This window comes from Vicugna pacos, chromosome 17 (assembly GCF_048564905.1).
Source record: "Vicugna pacos chromosome 17, VicPac4, whole genome shotgun sequence".
NCBI lineage: Eukaryota > Metazoa > Chordata > Mammalia > Artiodactyla > Camelidae > Vicugna > Vicugna pacos.
Genome location: NC_133003.1, coordinates 21,135,276 through 21,156,766, shown reverse-complemented (window position 1 = coordinate 21,156,766; position 21,491 = coordinate 21,135,276). Strand labels below are relative to the sequence as shown.

The following is a 21,491-nucleotide window of genomic DNA, read 5'->3' as shown; positions in this document are numbered from 1 at the left end:
CCTTGGCTGACCAGAGCCCCTGCCCTGAGCCTGTTTTCTCCTCGCAGCCTGACCACACGATGACCAGCTGGGCTCTGCTGGTGCTGATGGTCCTGACGTTGGGCAGGACCCTGCCTGTCCCAGCAACCCCTATCCCAGCCTTCCAGCTCCTCCCTGAGAACTTTCCCCAGGCTACTCCCTGCCCTGTGACCTCGGAGAGCCCCTCAGCCAGCACCACAGGCCTCTCTGCTGCTTGGGGCCACCCCAGCCCTGGCCCCCGCCCTGGTCCCCGCATCACCCTATCGTTGGATGTACCCCTTGGCCTCCTGCAGATTTTACTGGAGCAGGCCCAGGCCAGGGCTGCGCGGGAGCAAGCTGCTGCCAACGCCCGCATCCTGGCCCACATTGGCCGCCGCTGAGCCTGAGGGAGGGGTCACAGTGATGGAGCCACCCTGGATGGGGAGACCCAGAGGGCAGTGGCGGAGCTGGGCAGTACTACATCTGGGCACGGTGCCTCTGGACTCCGCCATCTGGGGTCACTGCTGTGTGGTGTCACATCACATCGGATTGCCTCAGTGATAGTGGGTCTGGACAGCCTGGACATTACCATGTCGGGTCGCCAAGTGGAGCCTAGGCACTCCTAGGAGCCCCACAGACTTACAGTCTATCTGGGCAGCTTGGACACTACCATGGAAGTTCACTACCATGTGGAGTCCTGTCATGCCTGGGTCCCACAATCAGAGCATCTGGACACCCTCACATGTGGTCACTGTCATGCCACTTTCATGAACCTCAACATTAGAGCCCATCATTGCATTGGAGACCAGCCCACCCAAGACCAGATCCATAGATCTGCCTGCCACCCACAGGTCGCCACACAGAGAAGTGCTGGCAGAGGGTCACATGCATGTTTCGTGCCCCATGAGGCGGCATCCACCCCAGATGGATGGGGCTGTCAGGGGCATCTCCAGGCAAGGATGGATGGTCATACGTGGGCGGTCTGTGGCTGTGGCAACCTTGTCTTGTGGGGGTGGGCAGGGTGTGCCTGCATGTGTGTCTGCGTCTTTGTGTATCTGACAACTGTGAATGTGTGTTGAGCAAGGTGAGGGCATGTGAGGGGGCTGGGAGGAACAGGGGCTTGTCCCCTAAACCTGCATGAAGCACGCTCAGCACACAGCCGGGCACTGTCTTCCCCACACCCCTGCATTACCCGGGTTCCGCCCTTCATTCAACACACAGACCTCGGGGCAGAGGGGATCAGGCTGCTGGGGCACCGGCCCAACTGCCCCTCCCTCATTGAACTGTCCTGAGCAAATGTACTCACCTTTCCAAGCCTCAGTTTCCTCCTCTGTGAAGCAGAGTGATGCCAAGCTTCTTGTGAGTATTGAGTTAACAAACGTGAAGGTTCTGGCATGCAATAAGCACTCAATAAATGTAGTGACTGGAGAATGGGATAGGCAAAAATCACTGTCATGTACATCCAGGCAGTGACACACAAGGGCTGAGTCACAGCTAGCTGGCTACGCTGCCCCTTTACCCACTCCACCCCTCCCAAATTTCACTGACCTGTCCCTCGGTTGAAAGGAGTACGTTTTGCCTAATCTCACAACCCCAACTCCATTGCTGGGCTGGAGATGAGATAGACCTTATGGAGAGTGTGGACAGGCTTGCCTGCAGATGGGGCAGGTACTCTGGGTAGTGCAGACAACTCCAGCTGGGGACGAGGGCAGACAGTGGGCTCTGGCTGCAGAGAGAGGCAGTACTGTCGGAAGTGTGGCTGCCCAGGGCCGGGGGCACTGACGGTGATCTCAGAGTTGTGAGCAGCCTTGGGGGGGGCGGGCCCAAGGCGGGGCTGGAGAGGCGGGGCCACCAGGCAGGCTGTGCTCTTCGAAGCCTGGAGGGCGGGGTTGCCCGAATCCAAGCTGCAGGGGGTGGCGGCCCAGGCCAGTCTGATTGCAGGATGAATCAAGGCACGGAAGGAGGCCGTTCCCTGACGGACCCTGGGTCAAAGAGCAGCAGGCCAGGTAGGCACAGGGTAGGGTGGAGAGGGTGGGGGGACTGGGAAAAGACCTGGGCGAAGTGGGGGTGGTGCTAGGAGGGGTGTGAAAGTATTGGGGGTCTCTCTAGGAATAGGGGTGCCCTAAAGGGGCATCAGTCTGTCAGTGGCATGGAGAAGGAGGAACACTGTTGCCTTGCATGGGAGAGGGAGCTGGGCCAAGGGGGAGAACTATAAATAGCTTCTTCCTCCAGCTCTGGGGGAGGGACAGCCAGCTGGAGCTGCCCAGGGGCCTCCTGCTCTGCCCTTTGCTGGCCTCCAAGGGGTCATGATTGTCCAGGTCCCCCCTCAGGGGTCATACCAGTTTGGGGAAGTCCAGAGGCTCGTTTGGGAAGTTTTTCATATGATGTGACTTAAGCCCTTACACCAGTGTGTCTAGGGCACCTACTGTGTGCCGTGAGCTGGTCCTGAGATAGTCTAAGCACCTACTGTGTGCTCTGGCCCAGTCTGGAACTTCTCTGAATCCTTTCTGTACTCCCTGGCTGGTCCTGAGTCACTTTGAGCACCTACTGTGTGCCCTGTGCCAGCTAGAATCAGCAAGTGCTGACCCAGGTTAACAGGCTGCTGGGTCACATGGCTCCCTACCTACCCCCACGTTGGAACCTCACACCCTGGGGGAGCTCTGGACCCAGGAAGACCTGGGCTGATCCTTGGCTAGAAATGGCCAGAGGAAGCTGGAACTCCTGGGAACTCCCCAACCTCTCAGTGGCAGCAGAGGGGAGAGGAGGAGGGAAATAAACGGAAAGGGAGGCAGCAGAGAGCAGCAGGCCTCACCACAGCTGGCCTGTCTCTGCGCTGGTCTGGGTGCAGGACTTGTTATTGTGTGTGCACGCGTGGCTGTGTACACACTATGCTTTCATGCACTGGTGTGTGGGTCTGGGCGGTGTGCATGGAGGTCCCTGGGCCTTTATGCTGCAAAAGGTGGTTTGGGGACTGAGAAGAGTTTGAGCATTAAGAACTGAGGATTGAAGACTCCGGCCACCCCACAGTTTGTATCCTGGGACACTGGGAGGAGATTCGTGGTCAGTGTGGAGGGTACCACAGGAGCCCTCCAGGGCCAGGCCAGGCAGGTTCATGGTGGGGAGAGGCTGAGCAGGACAGGTTTTGCACACAAGTACGCACTGACATCGCAGCACACCTCGCACTCCAGGAGAGCTGGCTCACTCTGGGACGGCTCCAAGGGGAAAAGCCATGAGGCTAGTTATTTTACTGGATGTCTGTTGAGGCTGGGAGGCAGAAAGCCAGGAGAGCATTTCCATGGAGGGAACGTGCAAGACCGCAGGTGTGAGGGAGGGATGTGTGGTTATAGCACAGGGTGTGGGAGGTGAGGTTTTAAAGGGCTGGGAGTTGAGCTGAGTCCATCCTGCACCATGGGCTGGCAGTTCTGTGACGCTGGGCCCTTCTCCCCTTCCTCAATTTCCTCCTGAGAAATGGGGCCGGGTGGTGGGGACTATATATCCTTAGAGAAGATGTAGACCCTGGCCTTGGGAAGGGGCTACAGGCTCCTACACTGGATATAGGAACTTGGGAGAGTATGTCTGGGTCAGCCCAGGGTCAGAGTGTTCGGGGAAGAGTGGGAGGTGCAGAGCCACTGCCTCTCCTGGAAAGCCAGACTCAGACTGCTGGACTTGGGGATGGCTTCCTAGACATGGCCCTGGCCTCCTCCCCTGCTCTGGCTGCTCGCTACCCCCAGCCTTTGACTAAAATTCTAAGAGGGCTGGGGTGGAGGATAGTGGGCCTGAGAAGGTGCGGGGTGTCTGTGGTATTAGAGGAGATAGTCTTGCCATGAGTTGCTAAGGGTTGGCCAGGGTGTGTAGGTGTGTGGTGACAAGGTCACTGAAGCCAGGGTGACCCCAGGATGGCCTTGGCAGTGGCCAGGAGACAGACAGGAGGGCTGACTCTGTCAGGAACAGAATGACTGGCTTTGGAGAAGTAGGAAGTGGGCGAGAGGTCACTCGGGGCATCCTGCCCATCAGGAGCTGCCCATGGGTGTGCCAGCTGCTGGGCATGAGGCAGAGTGAAGTAGAGGGTGGATGCTGAAGAAGGAGGATGAAGAAGGAGGAAGTGATCGACTTTGTCTGAGGCAGGGCATTCCCCAGGGTAGGTGGCCAGAGCTGGTTCCAGGGAAGATCTGTGTGGGCGTCCAGCATGGGGAACTCCTTAGCCTTTACTTCCTGTGAAGTAGGCAAGACATCTATATCAGTCATATCTGTCATCTTAGGGGTCCTTCCAGACACTGAAGGGCTGGGCTGTGACTCGGAGGACTGACCAAAGGCAGGAGTGTGGTAAGGAGGGCAGACGGAGAGGGTGCTGCCTCCATGGTGCACTGGGTGGAGCCTTTTCTCTGCCTCAGCACCTGGGTCCAGGCTGGGCACACTGTAGGCAGAGAGAACTTGAGGATGCAGTGATCCTGCCAGGGGATGTGGTGGAGGACGTCGCTAGAGGGCAGTGTGACCCAGGCCCGAGCAGTGTTCGGCGAGGCCTGGGGCAGAAAGTGTACAGCTTGGAGAGACTGGGCTGAGGAGACAGATGAAGGAGGACATGAGAGAATGAGCCAGGGCTTCCTGAATTTCTGGATCTCTCCCTGGCCCCTACTGCATTTCTAGAGACAGGAGGGAGATAAGTAACGTAATAAATGATAACATGAATGTGCTTTAGAATGGATTTCTCAGACATTGACATGTTTCATCCACACCAGAATCTTGTAAGGTTGATGACAGTGCATATTCCAATTTCCTAATGAAGAGAGAGAGGCTTATTAGAGGGAAGAAAATGAACTTACAATTTAAAATTTAATTGGTAAAAATAAGTCCTGGAAGGAGTAAGATACTGCTAGGGCTCAGTGAGTTCCCAGAGAGTTTCGTTACCAGGTCCCATTCACGTGCTCTAGGTGGGCTGGGGTTTAGCCCCAGCTCCCCAGCAGCTAAGGCAGAGAGAAACACGATCAATTTTGAGATTTTTCTTGTGTCCCTGTCCAGGAGATAAAGGAGCTTTTTTGGCGTGGTTCAGCAGGTCGCTCCTGTGGGCAGGGTGGAGTCCCAGGATTCGGAACGGACGAGAGGGTCGGGGACGTAAGGCCGGCGGGGCGCGGGGCAATTGACAACCCAGGCCAGCGATCAGAGTTGCCCGGGTCCTCCAGGCTGGTCCTGACCAACCAAGCTCTGCGGGTCACGCAGGCCTGCCCCAAGTCATCCAAACCCCTCCTGCCGGGGGTCCTGAGGTCCCGCAGAGCGACGAGTGGAACCCCGGGTGTCCTGGGGGCAAGAGGCAAGGCTGCGGCGCCCAGGACAAGGCCCATGCAAATCAGCGGGGTCGGGTTAGGTTACTGGGCTCCGGCATCCAGGGCGGGGCCTGCATTCTCCAAGCCTGGAACCTGTGGGGAGCTGGGCATGCGCGTCCTCCATCCTGGCATGAAGGGCGGGCCCACTTGGTCCAAAATGGGCTCATATGGAAGTTGGGCATGCGTGGTGGGAGGTCAGGCCCTCTTCAGTTGGGGTGGAGCCGACTCGTTCTGGGGCGGGGCCTGCGGGGAGTTGGATCCGCGTCCTCGCGGCTACAGGAGGGGCGTGGCTGAGGGGCGGGGCTTCGAGTGGCCCGAGGTGGCCGGGTTGCTGGTTTGGAAGCGGCGCAGTCCGACTCATCCCAGCCCTAGGATGGCGTCCCCACGAGAACTGACTCAGAACCCCCTGAAGAAGATCTGGATGCCGTACAGCAATGGGCGGCCCGTTTTGCATGCCTGCCAGCGCGGTGGTGAGGCGGGGTCCGCGGGCAAGGGGGAGGTCGGTGCATGGGGATGGGTAGTGGTCTCGTATGGAGAGGGAGTCGGGAACAGGTCAGGAACTGGCGACAGGTGAGGCTGCTGTGACTGATAGGAAGGGAGCAGGAACAGGTAGGGGACCTGCGACAGGTGTAGCAGAGCAGGAAGCGAGGACAGGTGTGTGGCGGCGTCCCAGCACGACGGAGGCTACGTCTGGCCGCCATCACCTCGGGGAGGACGCCGGACCTTTCACACCTCACTCTATCCCCACCGCCTCAGGCCAAACGAGGGCTTGGAGTCTCGGTCCTACCCTCGCTGCTGGCCAGAGTGGTCCAGGTGGGCAGACCCCGGTCTGAGCTGTGTTGGCCCTAGGAGAATCGGTTGGCTTCTCTGAGCTCGGAACTTTCAAAGGCCCAAAGGTGGGAGGAAGGCCCATCTCTGGGCCTGAAATCGAGTTTTGGGAGGAATTTCAGGGAAATGTAGATGTGCTCAGCATAGAGACAGTGAGTACACTGTGTTATATAGGCCTGTCTTTGTGTCCCTGGGTGTGTGAGCATCTGTGTGGAGTTGTGGGTAAGGTAAAATTGGAGGGTGGAAACCATCTAGGAGATAGGTTGAAACTCCTAGAATTGTTAAAGGGCTCACCTTTCCTGGGGTCCTAGGTGTTTAATCCACCTTATGGACTTTCTGCTTGTCCTTAAGTGAGTCTGCAACTTTTTTACTACCAAGAAAAACAAAGATTTATTTTAGGAGTAACTGCAACATTGTCACGAATTTGTAAATTGGTAAGGTCCTCAGAGAACATTTAGTCCAACTGCTGGTACAGATTTGGAAATGGCAGTCAGGAGATTGTGTTATATGCTTGGGTCTCCGTGCCCCTCTGACTTCTGCTTGGGCGTGAGAGGAGTGAATGCATGGTTCTTGTCTTGCTTTGAGGCTAGCTTGGGGGCCTTGGCTTTGACCATGATTTCTGTGTCCTTGGAGAGGAGTGTGTGTATCTCTTAAGACGCTGTGGGTCCTGGTAAGGGTGGCTGTGGCTTTGACCAGACATTTTGGTGGGTCATGACTCTGACCATGATGCAGGTCTTGTGCGATGCTGAAATTGATCCTGCTTTTAGCCCTGGGGCCATGCTTTCCAGTCAATACTCAGTCCTAAGGGACTTTGGGCCACACCCTTGCCAGCCCTCCTTCCAGACTCTTCTGGAGGTGTGGAGGCCCAGGCCCCTTCTCTTGTGCTTCTGGCCAGCCTGTGTTCAGACTGTGTTGTCCTAACTAGGGGGCTACAGCTGTTGTTACGTCAAGGGGAAGGAGCGAGAACATGGACTTTGGAGGCAGGAACACTCAAGCTGCATCATGGCTCAGTTGGGTGACCTTGGGCAAAGAGCTGACCCCCTAGACCTCAGGTTCCTTACCTGTGGGACTGAGACAGTCATCATCCTTGCTCCATGAAGCTGCTGTGAGCCTCTTGATAAGTGCTTGATAAGTGGTAGCAAGTAATTTTGTAACTTCCTCATCACCGGTCTTTCTTTGGATCTCCATACCTCAAAGTCAGGGATTGAAGCATCAGAAGGTCCGAGCCAACCCCCATTACAGGTGACAAAGGATCTGAGGCCCAGTGAGGTGGGGATTTGCCCAGGTCTCTCTGGCCCTGGGGAGGGACCTGTGTTTCTCCAAGCTCCAAGTATGTGGCTAAAGTAAGGCTCTGGCCTGAGCAGAGGGACTTGTGCCAGGCATGTCTCAGGGTGTTGCAGGGGGTTGGACTGTGGGCTGGCCTGGCACAGGAGGGCTTCCTGGAGGAAGAGGTAACAAGAGGCTAAAGATGAGACCTGCAGAAGGTGTAGGGGTTTAGACCCCAGGCTAGGGCCCTATAGGGTGTTCACAGCAGGGAGTAGTAAGCAGTGAGTGAACATAGAACCAGCACCTCAGGTCCTGAAGTTGCATTCATGCAGCATTTTCCCCTCTGCATGCTGAGCTTCTAACGAGGACCACAGGGACAGGTGGGGACCTGAGGGAGGGAGTAGATGTTGACTTGCTCACCGATTTTTATAGAGAAGAAGATGTGGGGCCCGCTGCTAGTCTGTGCTGTGTGGTGGCTTATCTTTGAGGTTTTGTTGCCTGTCTCCTCCACCCCCACTGTCCATTAGCAATTCTTCCTTCTTTTGATAAAATTCAGAGCTTCACCTGAGGGCTGGCGAAGGAAGCTGTTACCTTCCTGGTCATTGACTTGGAGGAGCTCTGGGTGCAGGAGTAGCGCGTGGAGAGGGGACTCTGGGAACATGGCAGGAAGGACAGTGTGTGATAGCTTTTCTTAGCCAGAAGTGGGAAGACTTCCTGGGTAAGGACTGGTGTGTGCACAGGACAGTAGGAGGGATAACTTTCTGTCCCCACTGAATAGGACAGTGATGCCAGGTTGCCTTATTTTAAAGAGTTCTTCCTTCCCCAGCCCGGCCCAAGGAAGTCAGAGCCGGTGCAGGTCGGGACTCATTTCTGGAACCCACTCCAGGGACTTGTGGCTGCCCCTATGGAGGCTCTGCCAGAAAGTAGTCTCTGTCCAGCGCCAGGTTTATCTCACACCTCTTGACTCCTTGGGCTCCTGTGGCCTCATGCAAATTTGCAGGAAATTTACAGGAACTAGCAAGAGGAGCTGAGTTGACATGTCTTCAGGTTTCCTTCCGCACATGTCCCGTGTTCTAAAGTGTGTGTTCTGCTGTCTTCTTGCTCAATGTCGAGGTCCTGAGGACCCAGAGCTGCAGCTCCAGCTTCACTCCCCAGCTCACCTGGCCCACGCACCCTTAGTTCAAGTATGTTCCCTCCCAGTGGGCCTCTGTTTGCAGTTTCTCCATTGCTGGGACTTTCCTGATGTTTTGCTGTTGTAAGCAGGGCTGTTGTGAATGCACTTGAACTTTGATTTTTCTTTTCGGTCATTTCCTTGGGATCTTATCTCAAGGAACAGAGGTGATAGGGAATATATTGCTCTTGTTTTGCACCCAGCCCTGATTTGCTACCCTGACTGCCTTCTGTGGCTGTGCAAGGGGTTGAGGGGGATGCTGTCAGCAGATGCCATGGGAGGAGGTCAGGAGCATCTCTGGGAAGATAGAAGATGTGAAAAGGGGGTGCAAGTCGTGGGAGAGTGCTTCAGGGAGCGTAAAGGAGGGGTGGCCTCATGAGAGGGAGCAGGGTGGGTGCAGGTTTCCCCCACAGTTAGTGGCTGCCCTACTGCCCTCTGGTTGTTAGAGAGCCCTAGCCAGCCAGCCAGGAATTGTGCAAACCCAGACCCAGAATCACTGGATGCAGGGCCTTGCCTAACTTGTTTTTCTGTCGCCTTAGCCAATGCTGAGGTGTTCCTGCAAGTTTCCTTCCTCTTGCTCATTGTCAGCCTGTGTCTGCGTGATCCCCTCTTCCCTCCCCTGGAGCTCACAGTTTGGGTCACATTTGCCTTAAGGTCATGCACAGGAGCAGTGGAGCCCCTTACTGGCAAGGAAGGCCCTTTACTTCTCTTCAGGGCTTGCTTGGGGACCGACAGGTGCCTCTGCGCCCCAAGTCCCCAGGGCAGTCCTGAGATGCATCTGTGTCCTTAGCCAGGTAGGCTGCTAAGGACAGGCAGAGGGCACAGCTTCCTGGAAATGGTCCAGCTTTTATGTGAAGATAGTGCTAGACCTCACTGAGGGATTATCATCCCATTTTACAGGTGAGGCCACTGAGGCTCAGAGTTGCCTTTGTCAGAGGTGAGATGGGAACCCAGGCATGTCTGACTCTGACCCCCAGGCAGGGCTGCCCCTGGGGCCCCTGTGCTCCAGCTCCAGCAAATGAGACAAACTGAAGGGGGTGCCCGGCTGTCTGTCTGAGGAGGGCTGCCAGGTGAAGGTGCTTGCACAGCCATGTGGGCCAAGGAGGAACAGGGGCAGGTCCCATATCTGTCCACCTGTCTGTGCTGTGGTTTCACCTGGCCCAGGACCTGATGAAAGGGAACTTCCTGGGGCTTCTGAGGTGAGACCGCACTGAAAGCTGAGCTGGATCATGTGAGGCTGGCAATTCTGCTGCCTTGGTATCTATGGTGGGGAGCAGGGTCCAGACTCGTCTCCACCTCCAGTCTCAGCGACTTCTCTTTTTGGAACATGGGATGCCTGTGGGTGGCTCTCAGAGAGACTGCTCTGTGAGCACTGGCCTGGGTCTCTGATCCCAGCCCCTTGAGGCCCTCACCCTGGTGGGTTTTGAGATGCCTCCCTCCCGATCCCTGCCCATAATTTTTGGGTACCCACTCTGGGCTGGACCCCAGGATCCTGAATGGCCCAGACACTGCAGGGCTGCTTTCCCTCCAAGTGGTCAGTGTGGAGAGCAGTCCCATTGATGAGATGACTATGTTGAGGGAGAGGGCTCACCAGGTAGGCGTGGAGGTGCCTTGGAGGAAGGACTCTTTGAGCTTTCAAGCCTGGCCTCGTAGATGAAGAGAAATTCACCTCAGGGAGTATAAGTGGTGGCACCGTGCTGGCGGGAATACTAAAAGACTCTTGGGATGGGGACGTGGACTCCTGGATGACAGGTGGGCATTGAATCCCCTGCTGGGTTGCTGGGTTTTGGCTCTGTCCTGCATGCTAGAGGAACTCCCCAGCAGTGTTTAGTCAGGGGCGTGGCAGCTCCAGCTTTGTATCTAGTGGTGCACATCAGGATAAGGGCTGGCAAGTTCCTGCTGTGTCTGCCGGAACTTAGATGGGCCCGGGGAGTGGGGCATGCCAGCAGTGTCTTGGGACCATGGTCTGGGGTTGCTCAGGGGGCTCGCTGATGCCAGGACCTTAGGAAGGCACATCTGATACTGGTCCTGTGCCCTGAGGCTGAGGAACCCTGGGCAGAGAGGGAGGGGCCGTCTGGCAGGAGTCCCAGCCTCATGGGACATTGTGCTCCTTGCCTTTCAGTTTGCATGACCAACTGCCCGACGCTCATTGTCATGGTGGGGCTGCCTGCCAGGGGCAAGACCTATATCTCCAAGAAGCTGACTCGCTACCTGAACTGGATTGGTGTGCCCACGCGAGGTGAGGCGGGGCCCTGGCTTTCCAAGGGGGCTTTGAGGGGTGGGGTGGGGGAGGAGTGAGAAGACTGGACTGCAGCAGGGCCTGGGTCAAGGTCAGGGGTTAGGGAGGGAAGCCGTTGTGTGAAGCTGAGCCTCTCCTTTCCCCTAGAATTCAACGTTGGCCAGTATCGCCGGAACATGGTCAAGACATACAAGTCGTTTGAGTTTTTCCTTCCAGACAATGAAGAGGGCCTGAAAATCAGGAAGTGAGTGTATGTGTATATGTATGTGTGTCTGCAGGGAAGGCCCTGGAGCCCCAGTGCTGGCTGCTCCTGAGCCCTGGCCTTGGCCTCCCCTGACGGGGCTGGTCTCTTGACCTCTCAGGACATGGTGGGGGTGGAGATATGATGGGTTTGGTGACAAGGGGAGAGGGTGTGTGGCCTCTTGGTGGCTCACCCCCCCCCCTTCCTGGTGTTAATGAGCCCTTGATAATGATATCTGTGGGAGGCGGGGATGGAGCTTCAGGGAGAGGGAAGAGGCTTAGTCAGGGCAGGTCTGCTGCATAGAGGCCACGCTTGCTTACCCCAGGCCCTCTGTGGGGATGGCCTCTGATAGGGAGGGGAGCCCGAGGTAGTGCAGAGATACACAGGCCTCAGGGGTGGGGCAGAGTGGGACTGGGACCACCTCTTGACATCTTCTGAAGGATCAGGCCCAGGATAAGTCTCTTCCTGTGTGTCTGGAGAAGGCTTGGCATGTTATTGACCTTGTAGGGTAGGCCCGCTTTGCCTTGAAGTGGCCTCAGTGTTGCCGGGTGACTAGTTCACACTTTCGCTGTTATTCACGAGATGGAAATTTGCATATAGTACCGGCCCTTCCTCCCCTCTCCATTCAGACTTGAACTGAGTGCTTTCTACAGAGAAACTGAGCACCAGCTGTCGTGTGGGGAGCTATACTGTGCTCTTCTTGGCAGGTGTCAGCTGAAGAGTAAGCTTCTTTCCCTTGCTCTGGGCCCAGCCGTTGTGTGAGGGCACCGAGCTGAGGTTGGCCCAGCTCTAGGGACCTCCCCAAACCCAGCACAGCCCCACGCCGGAAACCACCTGTCTATTGCTGAGGTCAGCCTGCTCCCTCTCTGGCCACCAGGGGGCAGGAGCTCCCCCACCGTGAGGCTTGGCCCTTCAGCACCTTTGCTCTTGGGTCCATGGGGCTGGGCCAGCTGCTGCACCAGAAGGGAGGGAAAGCCTGACATTCTGTCTCTGGGGCCTAATTGTGAGTAAAACTCCAGGTTGGACTCTCTGGTGAGAGATCGATCCGGACAAAAGGGAGGGACTGACACTTGAACTCTTACTGTGTGCTGGGTGTGTGGTGCCTATTGCCACCCCTCCCATTTTACAGATGAAGAAACTGAAGCTCAGAGGTCTCACACAGAATACCAGATTACTTCACAGAGCCCAGACTTAAACCTAAGCACATATACACTAAAACTGTTCTGCCCATTATTCCAGTATTACCCAATTAGTAGGTCAAACGTTTTATCAGATGCAAATTCTGCAACAGCCGCAAGTTGTGGACATTCATTAGCTGATTTGATTTCTGCAGTGGGGTGATCTCTGCAGTGTGTGGTGGTGCCTCACTACCCCAAATGCTGAGACTGAGGTCAGAAAGTGATGGTTTTGTCTGGGATCACTCAGAGTTTGCAGCCAGGCTTGTCTGAATCCGGAGTGTTTGTGGGGAGAATGAGGGAGCTAGCATTGCCAGAGCCCGCCAGTCATTCTGCTCTGACTGCCCATCGAAGGCAGGAACAGGGATTAATTCACATGGGGAAATCCAGGCTCAGAGAAGTTAGGGAGCTTGTCCAAGATCACCCAGCTGGAACAGTGGCCCCAGCAGTATAAGCTGGGGGCAGGTTCACACGTGCCTCTCTTGTAGCCACACCCTCTGGCTGTTCCTAGAGACTCTCCCTCCTGTATCCAAAGCTTGAGTCTGGCCACTGGGCCGTGGGACCATTTCCCGTTAACCAGCCTGAAATGTCCCAGAGATACTTGGCAAAAAAGAAAGATCAGACTTTTCAAAAGTGGGAAACCTGGGAAGATGCCTGCATTTCCCAGAGATCCAGGTACTTACACATTGTTGAGGTTCCTAGAACTACACAGTGTGGAGGTCTGTCCGACTCTGGGCATGGTGGGAGGTCTAGAAGAGGGCATGCATGCCACATGTGCACACGCAAGTCATGGGTACACATTCACCACCGGGCACATTCATACTCATGTGTGCCATCTCCAACCGCACATCAGCCCCATGTGTACACAGCCACGCTATACATGGGAGAATCCACGCGTGTGGCCACCTGCACATATAAATACTCAGACTCATGCACGCACAGTCATGTCACACACAAGGGCGAATACACACCCTCGCATACCTCATAATGCACTCAAGCATGGCAGTGCTGATATGCTAGGATGACTCACAGGACTCAGCATGTGGTCGTATTCCTGGCTAAGGTTCTTACAGCCAAATGATACAAAGCAAAATCAGCAAAGGGAAAAGGTGTGTGGGGTTACGTCCAGAGGGAGCCAGGTGCAAGCATCCAAGAATCCTCTCCCCTCGGAGTCACATAGGATGCACCTAATTCTTCCAGCCTCGAATTGTGACAACACGACGTGAAGCGTTGTCTACCAGGAAGTTCCTCAGAGACACATGCCCAGGGCTCCTACTGGGGCTGGTCAGGTAGGCACCCTGTGCCTAGCGTGTACCAAAACTCGAGAATCCCAAAAGGAAAGCAGGTGTTCGGCAAAAAGCGTATTGTTTGCGTGAACTGTCGAGACACAGAGACCCACTCTCGTTATTTAGGGAAAGTTCACTGGTGTAGGGAACTGTTTCAGTTCCCAGACTCCAGTCAAGGGCCAACCTTGCCAGCAGGCCTTTCAAAGGGCAGGAGTTTCAGGCCTGCTAGGTAACCTCTTTTCGCCCCGCCATCACACACTCATGAGGGCGGGTGCACACACACATCATACCTGTTATACACACACACTTGCGGGTCTCAGAGGCACAAGTGTGGACACGTACACATGTGTGCTCACTCTATAAACACATGTGGGTGTGTGTATAATTACACAGCAAGCATGCCCTGTGTATGCACGCACAGTCACGCACTGTGGGAAGGCGTGCACGCACACCATAGGTGTGCCCGTGGGCATTCACACATGTTGATATCCTCCATGCACGTGTTTGGACACATACATAAACCTATAATCGTGCACATGGGTGCATGCACAGACACACCCTGTATGCTCACGTTCAATCATACCTATGCCTTTTCAGTCACATGCTACACAGGAGAGTTTGGGGACACTGGGCTGTTTTCCTGTGTCACCAAGTTGTTCTGCGATACCAACTGGTGTCCAGCCGTTCAGTTCAATTCTGGCCTGTCTACATGGAGTTAGCGTCGGTTCCCACGGGCTGAGGCTCAGTCCCTCAGGACTGCCCGGACATCACACACCAGGCACAAGTCCCTGGGGGGCCACCAAAGACTTCTGACTGACTGGCTATAAACTGGGGGTTCCCACAAGCCCATCTTCAGGTTCAGTAATTTGCTAGAGCAGATGACTGTTCCAGCTCCCAGAGCTCAGGAACATACTTGAGCTCTGTTTACCAGTTTATTATAAAGGGAACAGTTTATTATAAATGATGTGGCAGGCCGCATTCTTAGTCCACGTCTCCCTGCTAGGAGAGAAAATTGAACACGAAGCTTGATGCTGCCCTGGGGTCCAGTGATAGCCTCCTCTCCCACCACCAGCCCCCAACACACACCACAAGGGAGTGTCTGGTTTTAAAAATGCTGGTTTTGATAAACGGGGAAAATGCATGGCTCTAAGAAATCACGAATTGGGCAAACCTGCAGCCTGGATTTGTGAGAGATGAAATGAGGAAGGAAAGTCCAGAAAAGTGTTATTTCAAAAAGTATTCCCAAGGGCTGGGGACACACCTGTAGCCTTCTCCCTGTAGGAGCAGAGTTACCAAACACTGAAAATCTTCCCAGAGGAAGGCAAACCTCGAGAAGAGAGAAGGGGCCCCAGGAGCTGTCCCCTCTCCCATGTGGTGTGGGGTATAAACCTGACTTTCTGCCCTTCTGCAGCCAGTCAGGTGCTTGGCTGATCCCACCTTGTCTTTCCTGAAGGCAGTGTGCCCTGGCAGCCCTCCGCGACGTTCGGCGGTTCCTTAGTGAGGAGGGGGGACACGTGGCGGTGAGTATAATACCCTGGTGACACCTGGGAGAGGAAGGCAGGGTGTGTGTGGCCCTTGATGCCCCTGGGAGCCAGCCCAGCGAAGAAGTCCGCAGCTGCTCTGCAGGAGGAAGCCAGAGGCTGCACCCGGGCCAGGAGTTTCCCTCTGGGCTTATGGTCCTGTGTGACCCTGCAGGAGTTCCCTCAGAATGCTGTGCAAGTTAGAGGCGTCACGTTACCTAAGTCTTTAGCAAATGTGATTTTGCCTGGTGTGGGGAGTAACCCGCCCGTCCCTTGATGGTGGTTCCAGGAACCAGTTGAATGCAGGGTAAGGGAGTTCCACCTTCGTGTTGGCCCCACCAGTCAGATGGATGAGTGGTACAAGGCTGAGCAAGGGTGCCTGTGGGAAAGGGCCCTACCCCAGCCCTATGCAGTCAAACACTTCTCTTTCCCTCTCGAAGATGTGCATCCCGCAGCTCTCCGTCTCGCAGCTCTCCGTCTCTCAGCTCCATCTGGATCAGTTGCCACAGCCATCACCCTGGGAATTTCCTTCTCTTCCCTCCTGAGTTTAATGCCCTGCTCTTGGATCCCATGACTTCCTTTTCCTTGGTTTACTGACTCGTTTTGCTGGGGCACTTCCTTCGGTAGCAAGTCCAGTCCTTTAGAATTTCCATTGCGTTGCTCTGTGGTATGATGGCCACTACAGTGGCTGTGGGAAAGTCTGATGTCAATCTGGTTTGCTGATCTTCCTTAAAACACCTCTTAGAGACAACTGGGGGCTTCTTGTGTCTCTTCCTCTGGGGAAGCCTTTAAAGTTTTTTGTTTTTTTTTACTAACTTTTTAAATTGAAGTATAATTGATTTGCAGTGTTGTATTTGGGGTAGCCTTTAGGGTCTTCAAGGTGATGTGCCTTATGGTGGGTCTTCTCTGCAAGGCTGGGTCCCTGGGAGGCCCCCTCCATCAGGAAAATCTTCTCCATCAGGTCAGGGAAATAACCGTATATTTTATATTTTACTTTGATAAACCACCCCTGCCGCTTTCTCACACCTGAGTCCTCACTCCGCTCCTGTTTTCTGAGCTGCTTTTTTTGGAACTCCTGGTGGCTACATGCTAGACCTGATCCCCAATTGTATCTTTTTTCTCGCTTATTTTCTATCTTTTTGTCTTTTTTGTTCTACTTTCAGGGAAACTTCCTCAAGATGATCTTAGAAGTGTTTGGCTGAATTAAAAAAAACCCCAAAACTCCTGTGATCACCTTCTAATTTCCAAAGTTTAAATGTCCTATTCTCTGAATGTTCCAGTTTTTTTTAGAACTCTGTTCCTGCTTTGTGCTTACTATAGCATTTTATATCTCTCTTTAGATAATAATTACCATTTTTTTGACCTTTCCTTCTGTTCTGTGACTTGTCCTCATTTCTTGAAGTTCCTTTTATTCTGCTTGATTGAGTCTCTGTTTTGCACATTAGAGGTTTTGCTGGAGTATCCCACGAGCCCTGGTCGAACGCCCTTTTTAAGAAGTGATGCTCTGGAAGCTGCTTGGGTGTGCAGTGGGTGGGCTGCACAGAAGGGTACTGGGCGGGCCCCGGGGGCGCAGAGCCTGGCTGGAGGAGGAAAGGAGGGACCCGAGGCCCCACCTGCTCTTTGTTGCACTGCCAGCCAGTCCCCCTATTTCCTCCACACACTTGTCCCTTTTTTCAGAGATGCCTGTGCCCTATTCCTGACTCTCTTGGTTCCACACGAGCAGGTGCGCTCTGGCTGGTGAAGGCTTGTGTTTGCTTTTCTCTGTTGCTCTCAGTCTCTTGACATCTCCCATCTCCTCTCCTCTCGTATTCTCTTTGTCCTACTGTTCCCATTTCACTGGGGTCTCAGGCTGGAGTGGAAGTAAACGTGGCTTCAGTTCTCCAGGTTTGACTGGTTTCCCCGAAAGTCTTGTTGCTCAAACATGAGCTGAGTGCCTGCTGCACTGCTGGGAGCATAGGCACCCTCTTCTTCCAGTGTCCTTGGCCTGCTCCCGGGGAAGGGGAGGACCCGCCCAGCTGCTGCAGGTCTGAAGGAGACTGGCCAGGCGGGGGCTGGACAGCGGCTGGTACTGGTGAGAAGAGCAGTCCCTGTGCTGCAGCTGTTGGTTCCTCCCACCTTCTCCAGGGCCAGAGGCCAAGTTAACCCCAGTTTGGTCCTAGGTTTTTGATGCAACAAATACCACCCGAGAACGAAGAGCCACCATCTTTAATTTTGGGGAACAGAACGGCTACAAGGTGAGGCCTCCTTGGCTTACCTCCTCGGGTGGGCTATGGCAGGATCGGTCCCTCTGGGGCCGCTGTGTGCAGGACACTGGGCAGGTGGGCTCCTGAGTGGATTTGGGATGAGAAGCGCTGCTCTTTTCTCTCCACCTGGGGTTTTTTTGGATAAAGTTATTTTGGGTTTCTTTGTTTTTTTTTTTTTTTTTTTTTTTGGTAGGTGAGTAGGTAATTAGGTTTAACCTATTTATTTTTAGAGGAGGCACTGGGGATTGAACCTACAACCTCATGCATGCTAAGCATGTGCTCTACCACTTGAGCTATATACTCCCCCCCACCTGGGGTTCTCTTTCCAGGGAGGCAGGGGTCTTTGTGGGACAGTCCTGGATAAGGCAGCACCTGCTTTGGTTCCATGCTCTTTGACCCTGCCCTACCCTGAGAAGGACCTTGAGGCCCTGGCTGCTGGTCAGCATGGCCCTCAGTGGGTAGGGAGCACTGGGGAGCCAGGCCCAGGGCCCTAAATGTGTCTGTGGTTCCTCCCCTCCTGCCCGCCCCGGTCTTTGCCGCAGACCTTTTTTGTCGAGTCCATCTGTGTGGATCCTGAGGTCATAGCTGCCAACATCGTGGTGAGTGGTACATCTGACCTTGTGGGGGCAGTAACACAACCAAGATGGCATGTGACACTGAGGTCCCTCTTTAGGTTGGGTGGATGTCTGGGCTGGTCTTAATTTGGTCTCCTTGAACATTGGGGTGGGGTGGGGAGGCTGTAGATGGCTGGGTCAGGGATCCTAGACCCCCAAGGACCGCTGGTGTGGAGGGCCCTGTGGCTGGTGGGCGTTCATGCTTCCTCCTCTCTCTTAACTTTCCTCTCCTTCCCCATCACGCTTCCCGCGATGATGAAAGAGGAGCTTCAGTCCTGGCTGTAGGAGAGTGAGGTGGGGGGTGGTGTTTATATTTTGAAAGAGAAAGAAACTTGACCGTTCTCCCCTCCCCTGGTTTATCCCAGGTGTGAACATCTGGGTTTGGGGAGACAGTTCAGATGGGGAGGGGCTTCGAGGCCGCTTGCCCCTCTGGCCTCACCTCCCTGTACCACAAAGATGAAGGACTGTGATCATGGGGTGCCCAGTAATAGTCTTTTAGCACTGGTGTGGGAGCTCGGACCAGGGAGCCGCTGGACTCTTCCTAATGGGGCCAGCCCCCGGGATCAGCTTCCAGCCCTGCGCCCCAGCCTTGGCCCAGTCTCCCCCCACCCCCTGTCCAGCGTCCTCCTTGGTCTCCGACCCTGCCTGGCCTCCCACCCTGATGTGTCCTTGCTCTGTGCCTGGCTCCGGCAGCAAGTGAAACTGGGCAGCCCCGACTATGTCAACCGTGACAGTGATGAGGCCACGGAGGATTTCATGAGGCGCATTGAGTGCTATGAGAATTCGTACGAGTCGCTGGATGAGGACCTGGACAGGTGAGCCGGGGCAGCACTGGGTCCTCAGCTGTGGTGGGTGGGCAGTCCACTCGGCTGCCTCCTGTGCCTCCCTGAGGCAGGTGGGCTCCTGAGTGGATTTGGGATGAGAAAGGCTGCTCTTTTCTCTCCATCTGGGGTTTTTTTGGGTAAAGTTATTTTAGTTTTTTTGTTTCGGGTTTTTTTTTTTGGGTAGGTGGGTAGGTAATTAGGTTTAACCTATTTATTTTTAGAGGAGGCACCCCTAAGGGGTGTTCGGCTGAGGCTCTTACAGCAGCCGTGGGCAAACTCTTTTTCTGTAAAGGGTCAGGTGGTAGGTATTTTAGGCTTTGGAGACATACAGTCTCTGTCACAGCTACTTAACTTTGCAGTTTAGTGCAAAGGAGCACGGACAATATGTAAATAAATGGGCATGTCTGTGTTCCAATAAAACTTTATTTACAAAACCAGGCTGCAGGCTGAGTTTGACTTGCTGGCCCTGATCCGCCAGCTCCTGGATTATAGTGGAAGTGGGGGCAGTGGTTAAGTGCGTAACAGTGACATTTACACGGTTCTTAGCACCCATGCCAGAGAGACATAGGAAAGTGTCTGTTATGTAGCATTAAATGAAAAGGCTGGAATGTGAACTGGTGTTTGGGTGGTTTATAATTACGTATGAGTATATAATGCGTACGGACCAAGGAAAGCAAGCGTCTGTTGGAGGGATGGTTTCTAGGGTGTTCACGCGTCAGTCCCTGGACTGGCTGGAAGTCTCCTCAGCTGGGCTGGTGCAAGGTGGCGCTTGCTGCCCGGGCCTCTCTGTGCTTTTCCACGTTTCCTGGTCTCCCTGGCACAGCATCTCTCCCCATGGTTCTGTGAGGAGACTGGGCTTGTGGGGCTTTTCTGACGCAGCTCTTGTTGGATTTGTCAGTAAATGCTGCTCTTTTTATCGGTAGCATCAGTATAACAACCCTAAACCTAAACCAAGGTCACAATCCAGACAATGAGAACTCAAATGAGACCACCCAGGGGGGCTCCCAGCTGAACCGGAGCTCGATGCCTGAGAAGCCCCGCTTTCTTCTTGCTGCCCCCCCCGCCCCCGCCCCTGCAGACATAAACCAAAGCCAGTTCTCCACACTGCAGTGCCGCACTGGTCCAAGCAGGGGAAGTGGCCAAGCTGGGCTTATAGGCTGCTGCCACCAGCACCGTCCTCCTGTGCTTCTTGTCTTGTCCACCTGCTGTCTGGTGTGGCGTGTGGCTGCCGCTTGGCACACACAGGTGCCCCGGGCTTTTCTCCATGGGGAGGATCACTGGTGGAAGGCAAGGCCAGGCCTGTGGGTGGCTGACCAGGAAGAGTGGAGGGGATGAGTGTTTGCCAGCTACTCCTAGGTCAATCCTGGAGCAAACTGTCTCTTGTTCACCTTACAGACAGTGCGTTGAGAGCTCAGATGTAGTCAAGAGGGGCCTGGGGGATGTAGAGCAGCGATGAAAGTCCCGATGTGGTAGGACTGACCCCTCACGTTTTGCAAGCATGATGAGTATGCAGCACCTCTCACAGGGTTTGTCTGTGTGTCATGCCTGTCCCGTTGCTCCCACCTCACCCCCATCACTCGCACACCAGTTGTCAGTCCTGTGTGTCACAGTCTCCAGCCTGGTGGTCAGAGATGCAAGGCCCCTGGGTCACACTCACAGGCCTTTCTCTGCCTTCTGTCGGGAAGGGATCTGTCCTACATCAAGATCATGGACGTGGGGCAGAGCTACGTGGTGAACCGTGTGGCCGACCACATCCAGAGCCGCATTGTGTATTACCTTATGAACATCCATGTGACACCCCGCTCCATCTACCTCTGCCGGCACGGGGAGAGTGAGCTCAACCTCAAGGGCCGGATCGGCGGGGACCCAGGCCTGTCCCCCCGGGGCAGGGAGGTCAGTGTGTGTGAGTGTGTGTGTGTGTGTGTGTGTACTCGTGCTGGACTCCAGCTAGTGGGCAAGCCAGGTGGGTGGCCTTATGCAGTCTGGAATGTTCCCAGCATTTAAGGAAGGTCACCAAGCACCCAGCAGATGCCTGGATCTCTGGCTTCTGTGTGAGATGTCACCAGCTGAGCCAATTCCGATTCTGGGCATGACCTGAGTCCCCACAGTACAGCTGATGCTGTGCCACAGTCCTGGAGAGAAACTGAGGCCTCAGTGGGGAGGTCCACCAGCCCAGGGCACCTGGTTGTGGGGTGAGCACTGGCTGGGGACTCAGCCCCAGCTGGAACTACACTCAGGGTCAGGGAAGAATGCAAAAGAAATGCACTTGTGGGTGTGGGTGTCATTGAGAGGTTAGGTCGTATTTTTTACCGAACCTGTGTTTTCTGAGGCTGAACATGACTCCATGGACCCTGTGGCTGTGGGGTCCTTTGATGGCAGCTCAGGACCCATGCCACTTAATTTGCTGGGGATGTGTTTCAGTTTGCTAAGAGTCTGGCCCAGTTCATCAGTGATCAGAACATCAAGGACCTAAAGGTCTGGACAAGCCAGATGAAGAGGACAATCCAGACGGCCGAGGCACTGGGTGTGCCTTACGAGCAGTGGAAGGTTCTCAACGAGATTGATGCGGTAATCACCGTCTCTTCCGCCCCCTGCCCAGGCCCCCGCGCATGGCTGTGCTCACCTAGGATGACAGTGTTGAGGGTCAGGGAGAGCTTTTTCTTTAACATTTTGTTGTCATTTAGGGTTTTGATTCATCCTTCACTCCTTCCTTTCTTTGGCATATAACTATCTAGACCAACCAGAATTTGTTTTGGTACCCTGACATAA

At 54.7% G+C, this 21,491-nt stretch overlaps 2 protein-coding genes across 3 annotated transcripts in view; both read left to right on the top strand.

Annotated features, from left to right (window-relative positions):
• Nucleotides 1–59: 59 nt before the first annotated feature.
• UCN2 (urocortin 2) lies at nt 60–398 on the top strand. Its single transcript, XM_072940796.1, has one exon. It carries the CDS (start codon nt 60–62, stop codon nt 396–398), a length of 339 nt encoding a protein of 112 aa, XP_072796897.1.
• A 1,508-nt stretch (nt 399–1,906) lies between these two features.
• PFKFB4 (6-phosphofructo-2-kinase/fructose-2,6-biphosphatase 4) overlaps nt 1,907–21,491 on the top strand; it is a 33,573-nt gene continuing 13,988 nt past the window's right edge. Inside the window, exons 1-9 of one of the 2 annotated variants that reach the window (XM_006196269.4) lie at nt 1,907–2,003; nt 10,703–10,819; nt 10,967–11,063; nt 14,975–15,041; nt 17,201–17,275; nt 17,827–17,883; nt 18,592–18,713; nt 20,408–20,615; nt 21,144–21,290. In XM_006196269.4, the coding sequence (XP_006196331.1) occupies nt 1,940–2,003; nt 10,703–10,819; nt 10,967–11,063; nt 14,975–15,041; nt 17,201–17,275; nt 17,827–17,883; nt 18,592–18,713; nt 20,408–20,615; nt 21,144–21,290 (954 nt within the window). In that variant the 5' untranslated portion in view covers nt 1,907–1,939. Of the gene's footprint in view, nt 2,004–5,587; nt 5,786–10,702; nt 10,820–10,966; nt 11,064–14,974; nt 15,042–17,200; nt 17,276–17,826; nt 17,884–18,591; nt 18,714–20,407; nt 20,616–21,143; nt 21,291–21,491 lie in introns of those variants that run through there. The other variant, XM_031686588.2, reaches the window with a different exon arrangement.